The sequence below is a fragment of the Poecilia mexicana genome, unplaced genomic scaffold, assembly GCF_051168715.1.
Source record: "Poecilia mexicana isolate PSO_F unplaced genomic scaffold, ASM5116871v1 scaffold_3, whole genome shotgun sequence".
In the NCBI taxonomy this organism is placed as follows: domain Eukaryota; kingdom Metazoa; phylum Chordata; class Actinopteri; order Cyprinodontiformes; family Poeciliidae; genus Poecilia; species Poecilia mexicana.
In genome coordinates this window covers 13719728-13747719 of record NW_028263372.1, presented here as the reverse complement: position 1 = coordinate 13747719, position 27992 = coordinate 13719728, and the positions used below count along the sequence as shown (strand labels likewise).

Genomic DNA, 27992 nt, shown 5'->3' with positions numbered 1-27992 from the left:
GAGGACACAATGGACATTTTACAGAACAGCGACAAAGAACACAGGACATTTGGATTGAGTCAAAGAAAATAAAGATTGACTTTTTGGGGGGATTGCTGCTCCCAACTCAAGACGTTTGTTTTATGTGTATGATTGTTGTATATATAGCAGTTTGTTCAAACTGATTATGAAAAGAAAAATATGAATATTAAAGCAAAGTGGAAACAAAAACAAATAGATTTCATCTGTGACTGGAGCAGTTTTTAATAGATGTGTATACCTGTGAGTCTTCTCTTTGCAGTTTGGGACCATCGTTCTTTGAGCCTTTGTCCTCAATCTCTGGTTTCTTCATGGTTAAGCCATCTTCATCCTCATCCTCATCGTCTTCCCTGTCATCGCCCCAGTCGAGCTGCAGCTCGTCTTCCTCCACCTTGACAACGGGCTGGCTCCAGTCCAGCCCGCCGACGCCGTTGTTGGCTCCCCAGGCAGGAGCCGGCGCTGCAGAGGAACCCCAGTCCAAACCGCCCTGGGTGCCATTTTCTAACGGCTGGCTCGCATTCACGTTTGCCTTCGACGGAGCTTTGCTGGGAGACGAGGAGCCAGATTTCCGGCTTACTTTGGGAATCTTGGAGAGCACTTCCAGAGCCAAAACCGGGCAGCCCACCTACAGCACGAAACAAACACGGTAAACAGATCAACATCACATAATTACGACGCATCAGAGATACCAGACATCTACTGGACAGTAACCATTTCAGAACCGAGCTTACTTTAAAGTGTGCATTGGCAGTGGTGAAAAACAGTTTGCGCTCTATAAGGTTGATCTCATCTGCACCGCTTTTCTCAGCGGTGAGGCCCACGTTGGTCGCCGTGCCTTCTGGATTCGCAAAGTGCCGACGGATGATCAGAGGATGTGTCCTCAAGTAGTTATAGAAACTAAACACCACAGGGTTGCAAGACTTCACCATCACATCTGACGCACAAGAGGGAAGAGAAGGAGATGAAGAATAAGGATTGCATACAACAAAAATCATGACGAAAGGAAGTAAGGCTCGTTTTGTTCCCAGGTTTTCTGCTTACCTGGATTCTCCTCTTCTTTTGGGTTTCTCTCCAAGAGTGTGTCCAGGGCTCGGGTGTAATCTTTCATAATCCAATAGGCTATGCTGCGAAGGAACGGGTCTGGATGCAGCCTGGAGCAGTGATAGGCGCTCCCGTCCCGGTTGCAGCCCAGAACCTTCTCGTACAGGAGGCCCTGGCAGGTGGACGAATTCTCAAAGTCGGCTTCGTACAGCCGCGCTACTATCATGGCTAACTGGAGATCCTCCATCTTCTCCATCAACACCTGCACGTCATGAAGGAGCGTTCAGTCTACAGTGCAGCACAACTAAACTTCATATGAAGGGTAAAATGACACATTTTTAAACGGTTGAACTCATAATACTCTGCTTTTCTGAGTGATTATAGAGCAACAGCTAATAGAGCTAAAAGTTTGAGGGTTCTTACAAATCTTCCCAACACATTCTGGATTAGATCCTGTAATTTATGACAAGTGATACCTTCATTTCACAAATTAACTGAATAAATGCAGAGTTAAGTTGAAGTGGTGACCAAAAACCAAAAGACAACAGCCTTTTTGGATTTTGTTTTAAATGTTTAATTGTAAATATGTCTTTAAGTCATAAACTACTGTGATCAAACTGGACAAAAACAACATTATGATTAGCATTACCAGGAAAACGGATCAACATCTTAACATAAATTGATGAAAAAAATGCTTTTATTTTTGCTGGAATGCCACCGTTTTGTCTTTGCAGAATAAGAAAAAGTATAGAAACTCAAACTGTTCTCCGATTTTTCCACAGTTAAAGACATGGTAATATGTAAAAAAATAAATAAATAAATTCCCTAATTTTTTCATACTAATAACAGACAATATAAAAACCCTGTTATTTTGTTGATGTGAAAATCCAACAGTGCTCACAGAGCATGGACCTAAACATGTAATTTGCACGTAGCCATTCTAGATTTCTTTAACTTGGTCATTCTTGTCTCACTTTACCTTGAGTTAGAAACACATAATGCTCAAAGTTGCTTTCTTGTAATTTTCTATCTGCATGTTTTGACTGTGCGGCTGTAAACCTCAGGCCAAAGAAAAATATACAAGATTGTTATGAATTTTATCAGCGTTAAGTGTTTACTCAAAAGGCTGCCAGGCTGCTCTCAGCAACATATATCATTATTATGCTTCATGTAGAAATTTTAATTTCATAGACTTTTATTTCTTTCATTTTACTGCCACTGTGAGGGAAATGAAAACAGAGATCAGGAGAAGACTCAGAAGTAATAAGCTGTTCCTGGGTATCTATCTGTGTAAATCAGAATAGATACCCTGTGTGTCTATTTCTCCTCACCTCTATTGCGTCTTTAAGGGAGCCAGCTAATAGGAAAAAAGCAGCAGACTGTTCAAAGCGCTGCTTTCCCAGCAGGGAGAAAGCGTTTTTTAGAGCTGCTTTTCGCCAGCGGTCCTCAGTGAAGTTGTTTTTGAAGAATTGAGTCATTTTCTCATCATGCTGAGACCTGAGAGATGAAAATGAGACTGTTGAATATCTCAATGAGGTTTAAAAATACACTGAAAACAAACACACAATACACAGAGCAGCAGTGCATCCCGTGACATGATCCTACCGGAATAGACCCCACAGAACGGCTTTTTTCTTCATGGCCAAGTAAAAGAGCGCAGCATCCAAAGGATCGCTGTTCCTCTGGAACGCAGCTTTGCCCAGCTGATGTCACACAAAACGGCTCAGTTACTTGGTTTACTTGTAACCTTAAACTGATACTTCACAACAGCAAATACTCAGACGTGCTGAGCAAATTAGACATTTTTCTCAATAAAAATCGCAGGTTATTTTACACTTTTATTCTAGATTTTCTGAAAGTGTTCAGGCTGATTTTTTTTTTTTTTTTTTTTTAAATCGGTACCTTCTCCACCATTTTCCGCAGCGTGTTGATGTTGCGTATCCACCATCCCACTCCCACAGCTCTCAGCTCAGACCACTGTGGGTCGCCTCTCTGCATGGCAGGAATCATGTTCAGCAGCTCCTCCTCCGCCTCCGAGTGGAAGGCCCAGGCAAAGTGGCACGTGGAAAGGCCTGGCATGGAGACGGATGGAGGGATGGAGAGGAGAGAGAGGCACGATTGGCTTGAATTGAATTTGGACAGAAACAGATTTAATAAAAGTGAAACATGAACCCGACGCGGATTTAATAGATAAAGTGAAACTTGTGTTTATTGCACAGAATGCATACAGTTGTCAGCTAATTAAAACCAAAAGCTAAGCTTCCCAGAAGATGTGAATGTTGCACAGGGGCAATAACTGGGGTATTAGTACAGAAATAAAAATGATGTCTGACAAAAACGTGAGACAGATTACAAGCTTGACAGCAGAAGGTCAGAAACACCCTCTACAGGAAGGATAACTGCTTAGGAAATACATTACATTTCACTGAGCCACCTCCTCCTAATGTACACAAATGTTGCAATTAAAGACTTTCCAAATAGGTAATACAGATTGTACCAGGTGGAAGCTGCAGCAGATTGGAAAAGGTGTGTGTACGTGACTATAACTAGAAGCGCATCTCTTCATTTTTAAATGAGTAAAACTTCATTAACTCCATACACACACAGGTCACAAACACATATCCATAAATAACACTATTAAATACTTTTTTGTGCTGTAGATCAAGACGGCTCAATGTAATGAGACCTATTTGATTCACCTGACAGCCTTAACTGGTGATTTAACAAACTATGTTTTATTATCATTATTATTTTTTTTACCCTGGTGAAGCAGCTGCATGCGATACAGGGGAGGCAAAGACGTGAGCAGGCAGGTATGAAGACGCATGGCGAGCAGGTACCTCAGTCCACACTCATCAAGAGCCTCGCCACCTAAACAAACAGAAGAGATTTATTACTACCAAGTAACGGCTACAGAAAAATGCAAAAAAAGCCCCTCCTGTAATATGTCAGTTCGTGCAATCCTGTCAAAGGAGATACGTTTCCTGACCGTGAACCTTCTTCTGTGATTCCTCTGCCCTGGAACAACCTGCTTATGTCTTGCTCTCAAAAGACTAAATAAACAAGAGGGAAAATCGAGGAGGAAGAAGAAGAAGAAGGAAAAAAAGACGATGATAATGAAAAAGTACGGAGGAACAGTTCAGGCACTTTTTGTTGATTTGGTCATTGAAGATTTGATGGTTGGAGATTAAAGACACCTGGGACACGCAATCAAATAAAAGCATGTTTGTCTTACACTCTTATAACAACTTTTAAAGAGTATTATCTCTTACAAAGGTTAATAACTACAGTGATGTTAGACAAAAAGGCAGGGCAAAAAAACCCTCCAAAAAACATATTGATTGATTTGGCGTTTCACAGGCAATGCCAAATTGCATCGCTTAAATGTGGGCTGCATAATCCTAAATATGAAAATATGGGCTATCCTGGAGCAAACAATTTTACGAAATACTTTTCTTACAATCTCAAAGTCAATCGTTACTGAAAAACTAAAAACTTACTTTGCTAAAAGAAGCTCTGTCATGTTTCATTTTAAAGGCTGAGTTTGTTTTCAAAGAGAAAACATCTGCTTCACCATGCAGGCTGGTGTCTATGTTCAGCCTGAACAGCTCTACAGTCAGTGGCAGAGTTAGAAATATTAGGTTTACAGACATTAGAAAAGCTTATGGAGTCAACGGCTACAGACGCACCAAGCAATCGGGAGGTTGGAGATTTGGTTCAGTTTTTTTTTTTTTCTCTTTTTTAGAACTGAAACTCTTTTCTATGGAAGCATGCCAATTAAATCAACAAAGATAAATTACAGTACACAACACAAGAGGTTTTCTTTTATTCTTTTCAGTCTTTGTTTCTGCCCATGGCATAGAGTCAAGATAAGAGTTTTCATTCTTTGAGGGATAAACACTGGGATTGTTTTTAGTGTTTAGTGGTGATAACAGCCAAACTACGTTTTTAAAGTCAGATCACGCCGTTTTAAAAAGAAGCTTGTTTTACAGCAACTGCTTGTTCTCACACAGTGTGACATCGCCTCTGGTATTAATATAAATACTCAATGAGATTTATATTAATGCAGGAGCAGAACACCTGCTGCTGTTGGGTAGATAGCATGAGAATTACCATAAGATCTTTAATTTTTACTATCAAACTGAAGCAGCATTTAAAGTAGAATAAACACACTGTGGCCAGAATGCTCACTCATGCGTTAACCGTCGAGGTACAAAAACAAGGAACAGCAGTGGATACAGGTAAACTCAAAGCCTTTAGCAACCTGTGTACTGCTGATCAGTGGAGCTCGTAACTTCAGCACTGGTGGTAGCAATCGTATCGGCCAGGGCCACCAAAAACATCTGCTCCAGCCTGGTCAGTCCCGGGAGGCTCGAGTGCATGAGGTGGCTGGATAACACCTGGAGACAAACAAAAAAGAAAAAGAAAAAAAACAACTGAAACAGAGAACTGAAAAATAGATTTTTTTCCCCTTTTTGTGCAGAGAAGGAAACTGTTGAACAAGTTTCTCCCAGCTTTCAATCCACACAGTAATTAAATTATGAGATTATCAAAATAAAGTATTAACACATCAAAATGTGCTTAATTCTCTTCATTACTGTATTATTTACTCTACATTTAGCCACATAATAAAAAAATAATAATTCTGCACAGAAACTGCAAGGTCAATAAAGTGAGCATTACCTGAGCATGCTCTGGTCCAAAATAAGAGGGCCCATACTGAGAGAGGTTGATGACTCGAGACTTTCTCTCTGGTTTATCAGTAGCAAAGTTTACAAAGTCATCAGTAGTAACTGTTGGCACCTGTTTGAACATTCAGGAAACAGTTTTAGTTACCTGCAGGTCAAAATGCACCTTCAGTGAAGACACAGTAATTCTGATAGCTCACCTGGAAGAGATCGGCATACTGGTCTTCTGAGGATTTTTGAGCCGCATCACCGTCAACAACCTTAGCCGTTTTGGCGCTTTCTTCCGCTCCCTTGAATGAGGTGTCCAAGTCGGCCAACATCAAGGCGTACAGGGGCAGTGGAGGGATGGAGTTGATCTCCGTGTAATCCCTCCCTCCGTCTCGGCCGGCCACTATGGTGTCCTTTGCCGTGCTTCCGGTCACGCTGATTGTTCGAGAGAGATGCCTCCTGGATCCGCCTTCACCTGCCTCCACATCCCTGACCACGGCGACTTCTCCGGCTATGCACTTCACCAGATGGGCAAGTATGGCCTGAACAAATTCAGACGTACGCGTTAAGATTTTAAGTAGCTATTTCTGAACATTCATTTTCGAGCGGAAAGGTACCTACCTTGGCCCGTCTGACCTTTCCCAAGTCCATGAGTTCCAGCAGCTGAGTTGGGTGGTACTGCGGCAGAGTCGGGGAGAGAGAATGAGCCGCCTCGAACAGTCCACCCTCATGTAGACCTGCGGGGGCGCGGAGCGCCTCATCCACTCCAGTGCTTCCTTCAAACACGCTCTTGGACCTGGCTCTCCCTTCGAAGACGGAGGAGGTAACCACGCTCTGACCTCCGGCGATGTCTGCGGATGACAGGTTGCCCTCTTCTCCCTCGCCGGGCTTCTTGTCCTGGTGCCACTGGGCGTACACGTGCATTTCACAGTCCATACCCACCACCAGGATGCCGTCCCTCACCCAGGACAGGGAGACCGGCAGCGAAGGCGTCCCGTCCACAGACGACAGGAGGTCAATGGCGCGAAGCAGGATCCAGCGTGAACGGATGCCCTGTTTGATACTGCCCCCTAGAGGAAGGGTGATTACTGCTACCCCCTCTTTGCTGCTGGTCTGCTCATTGACCATGCCAGAGATGCGGCCGTACATGAGGATGTTGGAGCCCACCCCAATTGTGAGAATGTGGGAGCCGTCCTCCTTCGACAGCCAGTCCAGGTGGACGAAGTGCTTGATGTTGGGTGAGCTATGGTCTCTGCTCATGTACAAATCAGACCTGAAGGGTAAAAAACCCCCAGCAAAACACGTCTGTAAGATACAGAAAGTATCGAATAATAAAAAGTAAATGGTTCCATTCTGACCTGCTGTAGACAAAAAGGTTGGAGTCCACGCTGACTCTCGGATCCAGTGTTGAAGAAGGTCTGACAAAGTCGTCAAGGTGAACAGTTTGCTCTAAGACCCATTCAGAGCCTCCAGTGGATTCACACTCATAGATGGAAACGTGCATGGAGAAGTCCTCCACAGAATTGTGCAGCTGAAGACAAAAAGGACGCTTTGTTTGAATCCTGGCTGAGAAAAAGTAGAAGTCCTGCAGACAATCATGATTAATCAATTCTCATATCCTACCAGTCCGTGCCGCGGCTGCTTAAAGGCCACGGCTAGCCGGCCGATGTAGGAGCAGGAAACGGCGACAGGCCGTCCCGACACAGACACTGCGCTGTTGTTGTCCTCCTCCTCGTTCATGAGGACCCACGGTTCCCAGCGGTACACCCGGTTGTCTGTGTCGTGTCCATCGTCGCCCTCTACAGCGCAGCGCCAGAAGCGCACGTGAGAATCGGAGCAGGTGGTAACGATCAGGTACGGAGCCAGACACACGGGGTAGATGGAGGAGGAGCTCAGGTGACCTGGAAGAAGGAGCAGGGAGTAGATGATTTATGAAATGTTTCATCTAAATACCAAAATTAACCAAATGTCTGGACACATGCTTTTCCAAATTATCCATGACATGGAAAAAGTTCAAACCTAATTGAGTATAGCTAAAAAAAAAAAAAAAAGTGAAACATTTTGTGCCAGCAAGGCAAAAATAAAACCGTCATATAAGGAAGATAACAATTCATTTTGGCCAACCTGCAGATGGCGTTGCCCTGGTAACTTCCACCCCATGCGGTAAGTCTAGTCGCTTGCTGCACACCAGCCTGGAGCTGAGGATAAGTTTGCTTGCTGATTGCAAGTTGGCTGAAGAAGCAGATCGAGGCAGGGGTCTGATTGGAGAGGTCTCCGGGGACGAGTCGGCATTCACGACCTGACTGGGAACCAGGAGCTGGCTCTGGAAACTAAATGGTTGGCTGGGCTCATCTGGAAAGAGTTACATATATCAATATGATATTCTTCATTGTTAATAATATCCAAAATAAATCAGATTTCTATCTCTTGCTGCAAAGCTGGACTTACCGACGCAGGCCTGCACGGATTGGAGGTGCAGGTGCCACATCTGCAGCACAGAGTTCCCATTAAGATCTTTCTCTATTACCACCAAGAAGAACTTCTCAGAAAATGGGGCAGGTTGGTAATCTGCATGCGCAGAAGAAGAAGAAAAAAGAAAAAAAAAAGGGTATTTAACGACCGTAATTGACAGAAAGAAAACATCCCAGTTAAATTTGCAGTCTCCCTCTACCTTCTCCAGTCGAGAAGGCTGGTGTGAAAGCCTCTGATTCGTTCTGAGGTTTGTAACCTAAAATGAAATCCTCTTGGAAGACATGAAGCAGCTGGGTGTTGGAGCCGCACTGGACGCACAGAGACGCGGGATCAGAAAGGTTAACAAGGACTTTGACGAACTGCTGCGCATCGCTGATGTGAGCTGCGTGTGAAAGCAGAGCTGCTAACCTGGTTTGTAATGACATCCAACTCGATGATACATCCAGGTCTGGCTGTGGACTGCTGGCTGACAATGTTGAACACTTCGCCCACCAGTTTCTGAACAGAAATATGCATGAGCATTTGGTGATTAGCCGTGAACTCCACTAATTGTCATGCGTGGCATGAATTAGGTGTAGAGGGTTTTAAAGATGTAGAGCACGTATTAGTCTTCACAAAAAGAAAAAAAAAATATGGGAAAGATGAGAGAAACAAAAGTCCAGACTCCTTAGCTTTACAGCAAAGAAATCTGGAAGATATATCCTCATAGGTTTCATATATTCAAGACAGAAACAACATATTTCAAATGAGCAGAAATGAACGTGTTCACTCACAGATGTTTCTGGATCCGACAGCTCATCCAGTAGTTTTCTGGCGTCCACAACGGCTTGATAGAGACGCAGGTTTTTACCGTCTGATGCCACGAAGCAGGCGCTGGCACTGTTACAGTAGGTTCCTGCCAGACACAACGCAGTTTATAGCTCAAGTAATGTCATAGCCAAATCACAGACTCATAACAACACCTAAATATGACATAATATCAAATTAATTCATTATTATGTACTGATAAATATATTTCAAGTGAGAGGAATTATATTATGGGCTACAAACATGTTTATATCTAGTAAGCAGCTATGATGCGTGTCTAGAATGTCTTGATATTTGGTGGATATGTGACATTATTTTGTTCAAGCACATCATCTTGATGTCATCTAACTCTTTTGTCAAACACAATTCTGATGTTTTAGCCAAATAAAAATTTGGGTTTTAATATAACAAGAAGAAGAAAAAAAAACCATTATTGTTACAGTTGCAAATGCAACAATGTGATCTTTTCCAACCAGTGAATGTACTATGCCAAGTACAAGTCGTGCTGTTACTGAAAAAAAACGACACTGAAGCATTTAAAAATGTAATCATGGAAAACAAAGATGCAATGAGCTGTTTAAAAGAGAAACTATGTTGTGCATAGAGAGACACGTCTGAGATTAATTCAGGCTTCTAGAGAAAAACAGTCAGTGAAACTTTCAGCTGAAAGGAGCACAACACTGTTGTTCTAAGACATTTAAGCATTACGCCTATTTATGAAAATTGCTAGATTTGGAAGTGTTGGCATTATGCTGGAAATGTCTGGGATCTCTTCTTCATTAAACACAGATCTAATAATGCAACTTTTAACTTTGCAACAATCCTATTTTGAGATAAGTTTAATGACCGTTTAAGAAAAGTGTAATGGCTACTGACACATCAAACAAAATTAAATTTCACGTTGAGCTACTGGATTTAATAAGTTTATACGTCTCCCGATAAACATAACATCCAGCTGTTACACAGTAAATAATGTAAAATCATTGAAGCTATTTTATTTACTGTTTACTATTATATATTTTTTGCTTCTTTAACTCTTGTTTTTCAGTGATGTTAGAAATAAACTCATACACTAGAACAGACCAACTGGTCTGTTTAAAGATAAAATAAAACAGGTTAGAAATGAGACATAATATTGATTAGTGCAATCCCTATTATGAATATAACATCTAACAGAATGCTAGATGTCCTTCACAATATTAGCATTGCACACATTGATGATGATATATGTCCTATATATCATCGTTCAGCCTTATATGAAGCACTTACCAAGTACTGTGCTGGGTACCAGTGTAGGCAGCCAAGCCACATTGCTGAAGGCAGACGTGTGCAGAGAGTTGATGCGGGCCAGTTCAGAGACCCCTCCGGTGCAGGACAGGGGTCCGATGTGGTCCACTCGCCACAAAATCAGCTCACTGTAAATGGCGTTTGGGTCGTGGAAAGTCCTTGTAGCTGCATTACGAAGCTGCTTCCTGTCAGTGCAAATGTAGAAGGTGAAATCATATTTCAAGTAGACAGGAAGTTTAATCATTGTAATCGTCATTCAGGATGCGTTGCACTAAACAAGTTCTGACATTTTCAAAATAAAATGTCAATACAATTCAATTTTTTATTTTTACATTATTCTTGAAAAAAAGCTGCATTTGTAAACACATACAAAGACTAAAAGATGCGTGAATTTTCCACACAAAGTAAATTACCCATCAGGCTCTGGCTGGACACAGCCTTCATCTGACGCACAAAAAAAGCTATCTATTTCTTATCATGCAGAATGTTTCTCTGAGTGCAGGATGGATTTTCATTTGCCATTTTCAGGCAACTGGAGTGGCAGTATTGATTAGTCTACGTGCTGGAAGCAAAGGCAGCACTAAACAAAACTCTGCACTTCTGATCTGGAGGACACAGCAATGATTGAGATGGGCTCGTCTGTGGGCGTTGCTCTCATTATGTAAGAAGATCCCGAGATACAGAAGAAAATGCTTCATATTCAGATTGGTATACTGTAATGGAACATTTTGTGATGTGCTCCTCACCCCTCTTCTGCTTTAGGTTATCTGCATAGTCTTATCATGAGATTGGTCAAGACCTCTGCATTGTCAAGTAACAGCAGGGGAGAGCTCCTTGATCCTGGAGGCCGTCTAAGTGTTACTTCCCCCGACCCAGAACTTATCTGCCCTCTTTAGCATGGAAGAACAACTTCCTTTCCTTAACAATAGACAAATGGCCAGACCATCTGTGTTGGGCTCCACAGAATCCTTGGTACATAACAATCAGGGATTCATAACTATTCTTCAATCAAGTCTGTCTTCTCTGACCAGAACCTATAAAAGGTGTGAATCCCTGATTGTTATGTACCAAGGATTCTGCGGAGCCCAACACAGATGGTCTGGACATTTGTCTATTGTTAAAGATAGGAAGTTGTTCTTCCATGCTAAAGAGGGCAGATAAGTTCTGGGTCGGGGGAAGTAACACTTAGACGGCCTCCAGGATCAAGGAGCTCTCCCCTGCTGTTATGTGACAATGCAGAGGTCTTGACCAATCTCATGATAAGACTACGCAGATAACCTAAAGCAGAAGAGGGGTGAGGAGCACATCACAAAATGTTCCATTACAGCATCACAATGATTAGCAGTCTATTTTCTCGCTCAGCCTGATGAATAAAGAATTAGTTGTTTGCATTATTCGTCTGTTCTGTACCTGGGGAGCCCTTTTGGTGGAGGAAAGGACTGGGGCTGCTCCCCTTCCAAACTGCTGGGGGCAGAGGGAGGGGTGAGCAGCGCGTTGTGGTGGGAGGAGGTGAGCAGCAGCGGGAGCACAGTGTGACAGGCCTGGTCGTTTAGGTGGAAACGGTGGCCGCAGTAACGAATCTTGTGAGAAACAGTCAGGACGTTGGAGAAGCCGGAACGCTCAGCAAATGTCACCGCCCACTGCGGTTAAAGAGAACGAAGAAGACAGCTTGTGAGGAAAAACATAAAGCACCACCAAATCTGATCAGTAGGATGTTATAGCTGAGGAGGAAACTATTAAATTATGCAAAGCAGGCACATGCAGAGGCGGATAGGGGGGAGCTGGGGGTGCTTGAGCACCTGCCCCTTTTGCTCCTTGCCCCCAAGTGCCCTTTTGGTCAAATTTATTTATTTTTTTGTATTACTATTTTCTAAGCCCTCTTCTGGCACATAATAACATGTACTAAAATTATTTGTTTTTTTTTGTTGGGGGTTTTTGTACAACATAATAAGCCTTACGGTCACCTTGTTACCTTTGACCTTTTGCCCGTGACGCATGACGCAGTTGCCTCTCGCGCAGCGAGATAAGGCGGCTAACTGGAGCTCAACGTAGCGAACGTTCCAGATTACAGATCAGTTTTTGGTGAATTACAAAAAAAAAAAACGTTTTTGGTGAATAAATGGAGCAGACTTGCTGCTTGTCAGATGACGGAAAACGTTGAAAGTATCGTTTCTGCTTCAGCGGTTTAAGCAGAGAGGTAATGAAATACAACAGACACTGACAGGCCTCTAGTCTGCCTTTCTCTGAAGAACGACTGAGGGGAGGAGACAGCCAGGGGAGGAGAAACTGTTCTTATCTATCGATTCAGTATTTTTATCATGCAGACATTAGGCTGCTGTTGTTGTGCTATTAGCTAGCTGCTAGCTACGACTTTGCTAGCAAAGCAAGATAACTAAAAAGCTTCTTCCCTGTATCATTAATGATATCAGTCATTCTTCAGTATCGCTTATGCTCATCGCCCGTCCAAAACCTATTATCTCCATTATGGATATATGTCTGTTAATTTCCTTTGCTGCATAATGTACACTGCATTTATTCTGGCGTTAGGTAAATGTATCTTGAAGAATAGCACTTAAATAAAAGACCAACAAGGATATTAATTTAGAATTAAAAATAACTCAACCTGAATTACCATGATAGATATAATATATGTAATAAAAGTGTGTCATTAATGAAGGGGAAAAAACTCAACCCAGACTTTAAGTTTAGGGTCTGGTTCGCAGAGTATGTAGTTAAATTTTTCCCCAATTATTCAATGAAAAAAAAAACTAACCTCAGTTAAATAAAATAAAATTGTAATCAAAACTTTTGGAAATGTAATGATTTCTTTTTTAAGAAACAAAACATTCTGTTTAAAAACCTTTTTTTTTAAATTAAATATTTTTTGTCTCATGAACTAAAAAAGTTATTTGCCAAACAAACTTTTATTTGCACACATCAGAAATATTTTGTTGTGATTTTAGTCTTTGCCCCCGACGTCATGTGAGAATCACAAGCAAAACTTTGAGTCACAAACAAAAACTTTGAATAGCAAGAAAAGATTTCTGACATGTGCAAATAAGTTTATTTTGCAAAAAAAAAAAAATCACTTCATGAGACAAAAATGTGTGATTTTAATTTTTTTAAAAGTTTTTTAAGCAAAACTCAGTAGGTTTTTCTCATAGTGACATGCATTAACAATTCAAATTTTGCTTTTTTTCCCCCGTCTTTCTGCAGTTCCACATTAAAGTTTGATGCAGCTCTGCTTTCCTGAATGGACCATCTTCATCTCCACTGCAGTAGCAAACAGGCAGCTCTTTTTTTATAGATTACAGTCCACTAAAAGGTTGCATTGTGCCCTTGTTTATATTTTTAATAGTGTAATTCTGTAAAGACAAAATATGTGTGGTCTAGCTCTGATTTACATATTTTGCTAAATTGCGGGTTTGAATATTGCAATACTTTCCTATAACAAAATAGACCTGCATAATAAAATATCTTACATATGCATAGTTGTATGCTCTATATAGAGATTTTCCTTAGCTTTGAATGTATATCTCACAGTTTTGTAATTTATCATTGTTTATTAAACTCTGAAAGCTGTGTGGCTTTAATAGTCTGTCCTATTAATGTGCCTTTTTTTTTTATTTGGGCACCTGCCCCTTTAGTGGTCTCTGCACGGCCCTGATGCAAAGTATAAAAGACGTCATTTGAAATTCATGTGAGAAATCACACGCCGATTCCCAGGCTTGTACCTGGTTGAGAGATCCGTCGACGTGCTTCGACACCATCATGACGGCAGGGCTAATGCCAGGGCGAAGTTTTGGTGAGGGAGAGACAGCGGTGGAGCCCAGGCCGGTGGATATGGACGCTGAGCGGGACATCCGCTGGACCATTCTTCCCTGTTCGCCGGTACCAGCGCTCTCGCTCTCAGTCAAAGTGCAGGCGTACATCAGGATGTTTTTACTTAGGGAGTTGGCATCACCTGCAGGAAATGCTACCGGAATGCGCGAGGAGAAGGAGACCTGGCGAAGATTTGGAGGAGGAAAAAAAAAATTGTTGATAGTGATTTTTTTCTTTCTATAGCTGTAATAAAATTGATACTTTGTTGTATTTTGTACAGCTGGTTAAAACATAAAATCACAGCAATATGACATGAGGTGATACAAGCTGAATATGGCATTTGCTCATTTTACAAGTGGTGGATACGGAGAAAATCTAGTTATAAGGAATAACTCAAAACAGAAATATAAATAGATTCAATAACTTGACGCTTCAGAATCCTGCAGAAGGTCTCTCAAACTGCTCACTAAAACCAGCTGATTAGCTCTTCTGTCTCTTAAATGTCATTGGCTATGAACACTCATAGCCAATGAGTGTTCAAAAATACAACAGAATTTGTTGTATTTTTCTTCACTGTGTTTTTTGTGTGTTTAGATACCCCACAGTGGAAATCCATGCTTTTTGTTTTTTTTTAATGTCACTCTACATTTGTAACTTTAAAAAAAAAATACATCTCTGGACAGCATCTTTAACATCTTTTTGCAGTGCTAGTTTCTTAAAATTGATGCTTTTTAGCTATTAACGCCTACCTAAATATTCATAGCTAATCTTCTTGATTACCTGAACTTGTCTGAAAATCCCCTGGTTGAATTCATCCAAGTACTTCACATGCCAAACCAAGAAGGAACCATCAGCGGGGTGTATTGTGAACAACATGTCTGGACTCTTGTTCCACTCTATGGTCAGAGTCTCCATCTTCCTTTCCAGCAGCATGGACGGTAACGGCATGCTGGAGCTGGATCCAGGGGAGGACGCCTTAGTGCTTCCTTGTTCCCCTGAATCCCCCTCCTCTCCGTGCTCCGAGGACGCTTTGTCAGACATCTCATCCAGGTCTAAGAAGACAAAGAAAACGTATGTTTTATTCACCACTTTATGCGACTTTTAGGATTGCTTAGAAAGTCATTGGAGGAACCGAAAGTGAACCATACCAAAATCAAACTTCATAGGGGATCCCTCGGCGTCTAGAGGCTCGTCAGTAGTCTGGTCCAGGTGCTGCTCGGAGAACTTGCGGAGCTGCGACATAAAAAGGTCCATTGATGAAGTGAAACTGAGGTCCTTGTTGTTAAGCCAGTGAACCACAAAGCCTCCACCACCGGTGCTGTCTTCAGGGTTGAATACTGAGGAGTCAGCCAGCGTCGAGGGGATGTCTAGGAAGGAGCAGAGGGAGCGAGAAAGAACCTGTGGTGAAGATGAAAACTCTGCACGGGGGTGAAAACGTCTAAACAACAGGAAACCTACCTGTGTTTGGGTTAATACTGGCAGAGATATGAAAGTGACACAGGGCGTTGGCATGGTGAGCAATGTGGCGGTGAGTGTGAGCGTCTTGTGTGCCCAGCTGAGAGGGCAGCAGGTCGCTGTGGGCCACCAGAGCAGAAGACCGCCGCCGGCCCCGGCGCAACTGTTTCAGGTGGTGGATTGACTAAGCAAGCGGAGTTCAGAAACAAAAACGATGAGAAATGCAGATTCACGAATATCTGTCGCAGTTTTCAAATGAGCGCGCTGAGGCAGAACGCACCTCTAAAGCGTGCTGGATTTTGTCCTTATTTCCTGCCAGACCCGGGAGGCTGGAGCTGAAAGTGTGTGTGTTCTCAGTGATCTGCCCACCCAGCAGGCTGTCTTCTGGTAGTAGGGTCTCTGACCATAACCTGCACACACCGTCCTCGCAGGACGTGAGCAAGACGTTGCAGACCGTTCCCCTAAAAATCAGAAGCAAATCACACGTTCGAGATTCATTCACCGAAACTTTCTGAGCCGCTTTCGAGATGCAAAGATGTCAAGACAATCGTTGTAAACCCAGACAGAGTCATATCTTATCAATATGACTGTCGGCCCTGGTGTTTAAAATATCCCTGGTCTCCAAACGATTAAGTCCAGTTTCCAATCAAAAATACTTTGACTGATGAAGCCTTTACAGCATATTTTTGCACCAGGCAAATATTCCCTGAAACACAGATCTGTTGTTTTTTTTTTATATTAGAGGGGAGCGGATTAATTGTGATCAAACCTTGGATTAGATAAAAACTTAATTAATATCTGAAAATATATATATATATTTTCAATTGTCAAACAAATCAATGCGGGAAGCATCTCATCTGCAACACAGTCTGATCAAGCTCTACAGAATGTCTTTTCTTCTGCCGGAGCTATTTAAAGCTAGCCCTGAATTATCCTGGGATTCGGATGCCGTCTGAAACACAACACCCTGAGAGACACTTTGGCTACGTTTTCACTTTGGATTTTAGTAGGCCAAGGAAGAAGCGCTATTTTGCTGGTTCAAACAAAATAAGAATGTTTTCTTTTTTCTGCTACCTGATGAAGATTTCCCAGTGGCTTCATGCAATTAGTACTATGTGATTTTTGTAAAACGAGGCACTTTAGTAAATCATCATTAAGCTATGAGGTAGGAATAAATATTTAGTTGTGACTGTTAATTTAGGGTAAGGTCCAGCATGTGTTGGCGTGTTCTGTAAAAAGAATCATGCATAAAAAAGATGCACTGATATAGTTTTCAGAACATTATAAATAAATAAAAAAACCCAGTTTGGTAAAGATCGTAGGGAAAACCATTAACGTTATCATTTTTTATGACAGTCTGTTTAAAACATGAAACCAGGGATAAAACAGCTGAAAAGATTGCATGCACTGTTCACACTAAAAGAACAAAAAGACATTATTCTGACCAGAATCCTGTCTTTTCTTACTTGGGCATGTATTTGCTGGTCTTCCTCCAGGACATACCAGTGACTGAGCGAGGATGGGCCAAGTAAACAAAGGAAAAGTGAACAGGTGGAGACTTTTTGTCAGATGGGTCCTGGACCACCACCGCTGAGCGCCAGGCAGTGGTGGGATACCACACCTTAAGTAAACAGTCATCCTATGCAAACACAGACATCAACACGCGGCATCACATGAGACAAACATCACACAGACAATCAGTTTTTGCTCCATTTTTTTTTTTTTTTTTTTTTTTTAAATGAAAGTCATACCTTCCCAATCGTTGCAAAGTACTCCCCATCGGGAGACCACTTGGCGGTGTGAATGGACGCAGCGGTCCTGCGAAAGAAAAAACAATAAGCACAAACATGTTTGGCTACGTTCACTTTTCAATGGGGAAGACTGCACAAAAACAAAACCAAAGGCATTTTGGAAGTCCAGAGCGCTGCGTCACTGTGAGCTTGCACTTCCCTGTTTCACTGGCTTTCCATGTGTCATCACATACCAATTAGTAACATCGCGTGTGTGTGTTTACACAGCTTTAAGCTAGGTCTGGTGACTGTGGAGTGGCTTACAGCTGGGCATAAAGTCATTTTACGCAAGTGTTTTCTCACTTTTCTGAGAAAACATAGCCGCCAATAACGTTTTACGAGGAAAAGTTATACTTCCGCAAGGTTCAGGGTGTAAAATATAAGTTAATAACTTCATAGAGTACAGGGAGGTGACGAAAAAAAAAAATCACGTTGGTTTCGATTTGAACCTGTAAAAGCAAAAACATTTAAAATAACATTTTCCACAGCAAAAATGGACAGTGGTTTTTAGAGAGGAAAAAACATTCTTTATATCATGTGACATTTAAAAACTAAAGGTTAAGGTGCATACACCTTCATAATTTTTTGTGTGAAAATCTTGAAAGTATAAAAAAACATTTTAAAAAATGATCTCTGTATCCGTTTTTTAGTATATAACTCACTTTTCTGAAACAATAAAAAGGCTTTTGAGTCACGGGAAGGCAACGCGGACAATGACGTAATGTCTTCAGTGGCATAATCTGGAAACTTCCACGGAAATCACAGAAGGAACTGAAACCTTTTAACATAATCATTCAAATTGATGTGCAGCCACTTTTTTGGCAAAACAGAAAAAGGGAAGGAGTGAGAACTCTAAGACCATCGAGGCAGGACACGTGGAAGAGCTTTGTGGAAGTGAACACAGCAGAGAGCGCGGATCTCTCCTCACCCAACACAGACACTCTTCTCTGATGAAAAACCATTTCAACCCCAAGCTAATAACCCAACTGAAACCTTAGACTTAAGTTGAGGAAAAATCCAAATGTGATCCAAGAAAAACCATTACAGCTTCAAAATAATTACTTTTAGCATCATTGACTTTTTTCCCAAATTAAACCAAATTATTTTCACCAGTAGTGTAAATAAAAATGACAGACTCATTGGGAGACATTTGCACAACCAGTAAATGTTTTCTCAGTATAATGTGAACTCTCCTGGTGAATCAATTGGTCCGAGTAGGTACTTTATGATTTTGGACATGGCAGTGAACATAACTGCCATGCTTGGAGACGATCGTATAATTATGATGCATGGATCAACAGATGTGTTGTCATTGCCGACAACAGACTCGTTTGATGATTTTCACTTATACGGACAGAAAAAGGCAAACGCTCACTTGCACTGCCAGACACAGTTCCAGTCACTGAGGACAGGGTGGGGTTTGTCCTCCATCATCTGCCCATCCTCCTCTTCTATGAGAGCGTCTGCCAGTGGAGGAGCCCACAGCTGGAGTCGTTCAGTTGCTGCCAGGATACGGTTCCCTGAGGTCACAAAAGCACTTCATTAGCACACCCTACGTCCCACGGCGACTCCCACAGCACACAACGCAGCAGGCATACGGTCATGTTTTCATACCACAGATGTCATTACGGACAAATCGAAGGGGCTAAGGGTGGAAGCTGTGTATAAAAATGTGGATCATTTTATTCTGGGAAAAGGTTAAAAACACAGAAAGCGTATGTATACCTTGCGGGTCCCAGGCCAGGTTGTAGGTGATGGCATCAAGAAAGAACTGTCCTGTCTTTTGCCACTGATAGTTAAGTTGCTATTAGTCGGTAGGAGAGCGAGACACACCATGCAATGTTATTTGCACACAAGTTTAATGAAAATCCACTGAAGGCTGTCTGAAATCACGAAAATCAGTGAAATATGCTGGTGTCTGTACTCACCTTGTGGCGTTTATTGGGATTGATAGAAAGCGGCTCAAAGATGCAGACTGTGTTTCCGTAAGAAGCGGCAATCTAAAAATAAAGAGCCATGTTCATCATCGCAGCATTACTCACCCCATCAGCTCTTATGCACAGTCATTCCCAGAAGACAGAAGGATAGAGAGGGGAGTGAAACAAGAGCGCAGGATAGCAGACAGAGCTTGGGCAGTACAAGACTGGTGCAAACAGGGCTGAATGTTCCTCATTCTGCTCAACATAATTGATAATATCCTCGGTTCTCGCAGACGGACAAAAACTATGTGCGAACGAATCTGAAGGGTGTAATCAACACTTACCCTGCCAAGCTGGTGGGAGCACTCCACACAGCCCACCTGTATGTTTCCATTCTGAGCTCCCGGGATAATCTGAACGCAGTCGAAGTCGCTAGCCAAGATGACTACATCGCATCCTGATCCGTAGGCCTGAAGACGAGATGGACACACAGGAAACAAGGCTGAAAGGTTTTAAATTTCACGCCCGAGATGACATCTTGTACACTAGCTCTTCACAACTGCGTCCACAGTTTGAAGCTTTCAGTTTCGACACAAGCCAATTAAAATTCGGGATACGCAAATGCATGTAGAAGTAAACCGTCATGTCCTTTAATATGCAAGAAACAAATGCACAGTGTGGGAGGCTCTTGTGCACCTGTCATCGTGACTCACATATCCAGCTGTGCGGTGCAGTTGGTAAATGGAAAATAAAAGCATCTCTGGCTGCAACAAACTATCAGTTTTCCATTAGCAGAAACACGAGCTGTTATAAATATGCAATAAAGTTTGACTAGAGATGATTATTAGAATCCTGTATGCGTATCTGCAGGTCAAAATGAGGCATAAAAGCAACAGATCAACTCCCTTTTGTTAATTTAAATCACAATAGTAAAACAGGATGTTGTTCTATTTTTTTGGAAGTAGAGGAGCAAAATAGTAACTTAACGTAAAAATAGTGCTGGGTAAAAAAACTGAAGGGGATATTTGCAAAATTCTACTTAAAAAGAATCATTTGCATCCAACTAAGCAAAAAGAAACAGTGGGAAGGTTCTGCACAAAAACACAGCAGTTGAATAACTAGGGATGAGGATTTCAGCACGATATTTTTCTGGTCTTCATTGTGATAATGGTAACAGTGGCTGAAAAGAGGTTTAAAAAAATGATCACAAACATTCTTTCAATACTTTTCACTGTGTATGATCAGGGCTCCACAACTGCAAATAGTGCTGTAATAAAACTTAATTTAAATTGCACCGCTAGACTTTACACAACTCTTCAACTGATATTTATTGATGATTTGGAACCAACCATGAAAATAAAAACAGGCACATTATCTCACAGCGTTTCCTTGGTGTTGCTGTATGTGCCACTTTCCCAATTTAGTTTATAGGAAAAACCTCGGGTGTGCAAGAACCTGCTTTTGCTTCGAAATGTTTTATGTATTTCGCAAATGACCAGATCGATTGTAATCAATAGAACCCAGGGTATTTTAAAATGCAAGTACTAAAAACATTAAAAAACCTTGCACAGGCATTTCTTTCAAAGTCTGTAACCCTATTGTTAATTCCTAAAGAGACATGCAAAGCAGCATGCTTCAACACGCTCAAACATCTCGCTACATATGTTGAGGGACAACTGGTCCTTACAGCGGATGGCTGCAGGGCATCTGCTGTCCAGATGAAACACCAAGGCTTCCATAGTTTTAACTGTCTTGCAGGGAAGCAGTGTTTTTCCCTATTCGTACTTCTTCTTCTAAGCATCCTTGAAAGACTCTCACTTGATTTTACCGTCTTTGAAAAGAAAATCACAAACGTGGCTCTATTTCGACATTAAAAATATCGTGCATTACTGCACACTAATGTTGACTGAAGGGTTGATTATAGGTCATTTCTGGTCTACGCCACACGGCCCTGCAACAGCTGATTTTATAAGGCAAGGCGAAAAAGAGAAACATTCTCAAAGGAACAACAGAAGAACAATTACTGCAGCATTCTTATTTATCGTTAAAGAAAACCAAAACTCCAACAGACCTAATTAATATTAAACACATTGCTGCAGTTATATAACATCGCCGATAACCCACACACATTGCAGAATTCAAAAGTAACCATCTGCTCAAATAAATACAGCACCGGCTTATATCCCAGCAGGCTCAGTGGGACGACCTGTATTTGGATTTGGAGCATGAACGGAGAGGTAAATTGATCTGAGAGCAGTTAGAGCTGTCAGCTAGCGTGCAATAGTAGAATGGCAGAGATGATAACAGCACCTGGTAGACAGGCAAGCCTGGCCTCGCAAGCAGCAGCGCGGCCAAGATGACGACTCGTGTCTTTCATTATTCAGGAGAACAGGAGGAGAAGCTGAGAACTGCTGGGTCACGGAGCGGCACAACGCCACAGCCAGTGGGTGAAGTTAACACTGGAGACCGCTGCTGGCTCATGTTTGGACCTCGCTAAGATTTAGGTTGTAGGATGTAGACAGTGCTAAGGCAGCTGCAGCGGCTGCTTTACTATTACTGCAGCATTTCCACCTGCACATTACAGCAGAAATTAAAAGCAGTCACTGTCACGCACCGTCTAGGACTGCTTTGCACCTCTCTCTCTTAGTCACACACACACACACACAAGCATAATATGAGAGCTCACTCTACCCAGTTTGTCGGCAGCACACCTCACACCTTGGACGCGTTGAGCCTCGGTGTGCTTGCATCGTTTCTCTCTTCCCACAAAAGAAGACGTGTTAAAAATATTCAAAGTTTAAACATTGCTTTGGGATCACGAGGCAATTTAAAATTTGGTCCTATTCAAAAGTTAATTTTATTGTTACACAATGATATAGAGATTCAGGATTGTACTTTAAAAGACAATGTGGCCCACACAACTAAAACTCTTCAACAACAGAGTTTTATATTTCCTAAATTCTGTGGCACGCGAGTCATTGCCTTGATCTGAAACAAAAAAGCATTTTAGCACATCATGTGACTGCCGGTTTCTGTGGAAAAGAAGTACACGTGTTAAAGTGGGAAAAAGCAATAAGGGGAAGACTTAAACGTCAAAAGTAAAATGAGAAATCATTAGAACATTATTTTATAATCATCTTCCTTTTTCCGGAGAAAATACAAATCAACAATTTGCAGGTTTTTACTGAAAGATGTTCTTAAATAAAAGCTGTTTATAATTGTCAGTAAACTGACAGTAGGGTCTTAAGTAAAAACAATAATGTATCTGAAAGCAGTTCACTGAGAAACTAAGGTCCTATTACTAGCATGTATTAAAGGTTTTTTATCAGAACAACAACCTACTTTGTACACCTGGACCAGACCATTTCCTACTCATGTACCTTTGGTAAGTACTCTGAAGAATTGTGAAGATACATTTCCACAGCAATGCTCAAATAAAATAAAATGAAATCTAACTATCCAGATATTTTTCTGAGGATTTTATATTACGCTCCTTTTACATTTTGAGCAGTTCTGTTTCTCGTTTGGGCCGCACTTTAGAAAAAAAAAAAAAGATTAATCAATGGACAATGCAACAGATAATACTGACGTATTTACAGAAAGATTCATTTTCTATTTTATATATTTAGAGATTATGGAACTGATTGACAGATGTTTTTATTTTCCAAATGAACTAAGCTGAAATTCCGACATCTTTTGAAAACCTCGTCCAATCAAAACACTGTAAAGCTAGAAAAGCTAAGTATTTGATCCAAGAAAAGATTAGATCAAATAATCTAATTTGATTGAATTAGATCAAATTACATAATATTTGCAGTCATTGATCAGATTAGATCAATGACTGCTTTTTTGATCAGACTGCTTTTGATCGTTCCACTGAATCCAGGCAGCATAAACCATTCAGTGGTTTATTTAGTGCAATGCAAATGCAGCAAAATCCCCAAAGTTGTTTGACATAAAAGCATTATCTAGCAAGAATACAACTGGATATGGTGTAACAATAAGCAGAGCCTCAAAACAGGGAACTGCACTTTAAAACGTCATGTTAAAATAAACAATAAAAAAATCTGAGGTTTTTAGAGGTTATTCTAATTTTGTACTTTCAGCAGCACTGTCTGGAAAAAAAACCAGTGCTCTAAGAAAATCAACAGCATAGGTTAGTTTGTTTTTTTTTACCTACTTTAGATTTCTTCCCGTATCACTTTTGAAAGCAAAGTCAGCAAACTGCGGACTTTTGAAAGATAGCAAAGGTAAACTATTACAGGACAAACATGAAGCTGCTTTTAACTGTGTGTGTGTTTTCAACAAAAGGAGCAAAAGCAGTCATGTGCTTTGATGGAAACAGATAAGAGGAAGGAGAATGATAAAACACTTCTGCCTTCATACATCAAAAACTGACACATTTTCCACAACCACAGCTGCTAGTATCAAGTGTGAGATCCATGTTTGTCTCAGCTAGCATGTTTAGAGGGTAACATTTTGACTATAGTTCATCAGTTGTTGACCCGTCGTTAACTGTGATGGTTCTGTCAGCTGGTAGGCACAGTTTATCCATATAACCTGTACTCTGACCCTCTGTGTGCAGTTATACTTTTGGGGCCTTTGCTATTGTGTCACATGACAGCAAACAAAACAGATGCTTATAACGAGAAAACTGCACGAGATCCAGGCCGTGCTTGGTGCCTCTCCATCAGGCTTTCGCCTTTGAATTCTGGTTACAGTTTAAATTCACACGAGAGAAAATTCCTTAGAGAAATAAAACGTTGTACATCTTGCCCAAAATGCTTTGCCTTTTTTTTTTATTATCCAATTTGGTGGGTTATTCCTTTAAATCAAGTAAGAAAAAAAGCAGACATAAACCTTAAAAAAATAAAAATAAAATTCAGCCGTTATTCAGTCTGCACAGTCATACGGGGTAAGTGTACACATAGAGTCCGCAGAGCTGACTAGGCTTTCACCATTAAACATAAAGAGCTCTGCACCTGCTCCCAGACACTATTTAACATTTTCCGTCACAACAATAATCCTACAAACAGCACATTTAACAGTGGCCTCTTTGTTCAGCCAACTACAAGACTCCGCGCACACACAGACACTCCACAAAGTGCGACATTGAGGTGAAAAACAAGAATCCTCAGCCATAATTACTGCCAGATAAAGTGTATTTTGTCTGCATTTTTGATTCGTTTTGGTGATTTCTATTTAGGCAATAGGCAAGTCCTTGTAAAATGTCCTAGACTTACAAAAGCCCCGTAATGACTCAAAACACAATTTAATTTAGTTTAATAATAATAATAAAAAGAGGCTTTCAGTAGTCTTGTTGATTACAGTTCTTCAACAAACAGTCCAATTAATTCAACAGAGAAACAGAATCGGACAATTTCTGATGCGTCCCGTTCAGTTCTGTTCAGTGATGGACAAATGTTGAGACATTACATGAGTCAAAGCTAAAAACTCCTATAATTTTCGGGTCACACAGATTTCCATCAATCATACAGATAGATTGGCTTATTAGGTCCAAACCACAGCTCCAACAACAGCCAATCTTGCTCAAACAAATTAGATAATCCAAACAACTCTGGTGTGAAAGTGCCATTAGTCTGCACCAAAACCAAGCATATCTGCAAAAAAAAAAAAAAAAAGCAAGTTCATAAAACCAGTCTCACTTTCTATCTTTATTATTTTTTTTTTTAACGTTTTTGTAGGGAAATCTTGTGTTAAAATGCTGGTTAAAAATTAGCCAGCATTATATTTTCTGATATCTATTTTTTCCTCAGTTACTAATGTAAAAGGCCTTTAGCTAGTCTGGAGGCAGACTCTAAAAAAAAAAACATAAACACCATCTAACAGGTCAGACAAGGTTCACCGTCGGTGTTACTTTAAGGAAATCTCTTATCGTATCTAAGAATAAATCTAACCATGAATCGCTGTTAATGCCTTGCCAAAGCTTGTCCATTCATGGTCGACGTAAGCTATGTATTTGTGTGTGTGTGTGTGTGTTTTGTCAGGGTCAAGCCTAGGAGCCTTAGGGGTCAGTGTGAGCGTAAACGCATTGGACATGATGTCTAGTGCTCTTCAAATAACCCTCTCAAACACAGAAAGAAAAACACCAGACATAGAAATCAGGGCCCTGTAGCGACTACCAAGGCTTTAGCTTTACAACCATGCCTGTCCTTTGCTGTTGAGCAGATATGACCGCGGGTTCAACATCCGCCTGTTTACATTTGAACTGCCTTCATCTGGAAACCGGGTTCTAGGGCAAGGATGGAGAAGACCCTGCCATAGTTTAACAATATTTGTCTTGTATTGTCCAGCAGATTGGGGGAAAATCAGAAAAAGAAGAGGAAAAGCGATCCATCTGCATGTTTTGATGTTAAAAGATGTTATAAATAACACCATAAGCAACGTGTTTCAGGAACAGGTCCACACAGTTTCGTTTTTGTTTGCTGTTGTGCTTGAAAGCTGCTGAAGAATTTCTAACACACATTCAGCAGATTCAAGTCATGCAAACTGGCACAACACAGGCTACCTTCAATACTTCATACGGATCATTTAGCAAAACAGTATTTCAGGATATTGTGTTCTCCTAATCAAGGTTCTGTTGTTTTTTTCCCCCCTTACAAGATGTTCGATAAGCCTCGTGCAGGCATTCATAACCCAGCTGACTCAAGAATTCCTCCATTTTGTTATTTACATTCCTTATCTCAATGCTTTGCCTGGACCAATCCACTTAATGCCAACAAGTAGGAGCACGTTGCATACCAGAGACTGTAGATTTTTGCCATCACCCACTGCACAAAATGGAATATTGATTTGGCTTCTCTGTGCTATCTACTTGAGGCACACAGTAATTTTGGGAAGCTGCCAGACCACATACTGACACATTGATTTTTACAACCCAAAGGGGTCAACAAATCACAAACACAGATTTTTTTTTTGTGTGTTTGTGTGTTCCTTGTTTAATCAGCATGTTTATAAACAGGTTACTGAATGACTGCTGTCCTACACCAGCATCTAAAATATAAATAATTCATATTTTTTCGGTAATATTCGTCTATATTCTGAGTCCTGCGTGTGAAAATTGTGGTAGACAGTGTTGGGTTAAAATGTACAACATTCTGAATCTGAACAACAAACTGTGCCAGTCAGGCTTTTTTAGCGCATGTATCCATATATGGCTCTCTACGTCATGGCAGGCGCAGCTGATGCTGGGATGACAGCGAGTTAAAGATCCGTGAGGAGGATTTAACGCCAAATGGTAGCGAGCTTAGCCTGTGCAACGACCACATACAAGAATATACAATGCTCAAACGCTATTCTGGTCTCGGTAAAATTGCACCGCCCAGCTTCATTATTTAGTCGGAGTTGGTCCCGTAGTAAATATGTTTCCTCAATAACCTTATGGCTGCGCAAAAACAGGGATTCCCTTGCGGTAATTCTAACGTTTTAAGATGCAGCTAAAGGTCACCTGAGTGCCTGGGTTGCTCAATGCGATAACATGTCACTCGCAGCATATTTAGCTTATCAATGACGGCCGTGGGAGTAAATCAGAAAGGGGACGTGACTAGGATGCTACTTGTAGTCTGGACTCTGGGAATATGTCGGTGCGGCTCTTCTGCTAAGGTAACCCGGCTAGCTGGTGCTTTAGCTCGCTCGCCAGCCGCGTCTGCGGTGGACGTAAGCGTCAGCTGGCGAACTGTCCCAGCTAGCTAGTCAGTGGTTAGCCCGAACCGCTGTCATTTTGTGCAAACAGCAATAAAATTCAAAGCCTCACCGTGAAGGGAATGTCATTAACGCTCCCCACCGAGTAGCAACAATCCCCAGGGTTCACCGCTCCCGTCAGCACCTGGTGCAGATGCATTTTCCTTCTATTTTAGCAGCAGTGTTCTTTAATTATTTATAACGAGTCCACCCTTTCGGCTTCTCCATCTAGCAACGACTGGGAATTCCATCAGTAATGTTAGCGTTGTCCTTGGTCTGACAGTGGCGTCTTTTTCTCCACAGACAGTCGGCTTCAGGAGGTATTAGAGTCCGTTTTCATGTGACTTCATCGGCTCCCGACATCTGTTTTAAAAACAACAAACGAGGCGTCCGTAGCCCCTCGCAGACAACACCATCCTCACGATTGATCGTGAGAGCCAAGGCAGCAGGATCTCTGCAACGATCCTGACATGCGCGTTCCCGACGTTGTCAAGGCACGACTGAATGGCCATAGATCTGTGCCGTCTAGATATGGAAATGGGAATTAATGAATAACGCAGGCAAATTACGTGTATGAATCCCTCAATAATATTCTGTTATTGTGTCTACGAGAGAACGAAGCTTAAATAAATAAGTTTCAATATAGTTTTAAGCTCGTCCTGTTTCCCTTTACAGCTCTTCTATAATTGTTGCTCTATACAGTTCGTGGAACTGAGGATATTGATCATATGAGGCAAAAAAAAGTGAGTATTAAGAGTTTATATGTAATCATAGACAAAATAGCAAACAATGCGCACGTAATAATGAAAACATACTTTAGAAAAATAAATTGTGACTGGAATGTCAGAGGAGAGCTGTTTTCTCATGTTTTCATGAACTAACATGGACCTTGTAAAATAAAGCTTGATCTCAGATGTCTTCATCACCTATGAAAGCCAGTTTTCTTGTCTTGCATGCTCAATTATAGTTCTACTTCATCATTTCTCATATTTACTAAAGTGAAT

At 41.3% G+C, this 27992-nt stretch overlaps 1 protein-coding gene across 2 annotated transcripts in view; it reads right to left on the bottom strand.

Annotated features, from left to right (window-relative positions):
* The window catches only part of dmxl2 (Dmx-like 2), a 43979-nt gene extending 16486 nt beyond the window's left edge, over positions 1-27493 (bottom strand). For both annotated transcript variants that reach the window (XM_088004191.1, XM_088004190.1), the window contains exons 1-32: positions 27062-27493; positions 19632-19757; positions 19297-19368; positions 19094-19172; positions 18744-18888; positions 17330-17396; positions 17045-17217; positions 15859-16039; positions 15582-15762; positions 15272-15490; positions 14904-15175; positions 14036-14305; positions 11712-11941; positions 10284-10486; positions 8981-9102; positions 8616-8705; positions 8407-8515; positions 8184-8303; positions 7860-8087; positions 7359-7636; positions 7094-7266; positions 6357-7008; positions 5948-6277; positions 5743-5862; positions 5324-5459; positions 3820-3930; positions 2962-3131; positions 2665-2762; positions 2391-2556; positions 1060-1321; positions 750-952; positions 260-643 (exon numbers count right to left, since the gene is read on the bottom strand). In XM_088004191.1, the coding sequence (XP_087860317.1) occupies positions 260-643; positions 750-952; positions 1060-1321; positions 2391-2556; positions 2665-2762; positions 2962-3131; positions 3820-3930; positions 5324-5459; positions 5743-5862; positions 5948-6277; positions 6357-7008; positions 7094-7266; positions 7359-7636; positions 7860-8087; positions 8184-8303; positions 8407-8515; positions 8616-8705; positions 8981-9102; positions 10284-10486; positions 11712-11941; positions 14036-14305; positions 14904-15175; positions 15272-15490; positions 15582-15762; positions 15859-16039; positions 17045-17217; positions 17330-17396; positions 18744-18888; positions 19094-19172; positions 19297-19368; positions 19632-19757; positions 27062-27148 (6057 nt within the window). In that variant the 5' untranslated portion in view covers positions 27149-27493. The remainder of the gene's footprint in view (positions 1-259; positions 644-749; positions 953-1059; positions 1322-2390; positions 2557-2664; positions 2763-2961; positions 3132-3819; positions 3931-5323; positions 5460-5742; positions 5863-5947; positions 6278-6356; positions 7009-7093; positions 7267-7358; positions 7637-7859; positions 8088-8183; positions 8304-8406; positions 8516-8615; positions 8706-8980; positions 9103-10283; positions 10487-11711; positions 11942-14035; positions 14306-14903; positions 15176-15271; positions 15491-15581; positions 15763-15858; positions 16040-17044; positions 17218-17329; positions 17397-18743; positions 18889-19093; positions 19173-19296; positions 19369-19631; positions 19758-27061) is intronic.
* Between the last annotated feature and the right edge of the window lie 499 nt (positions 27494-27992).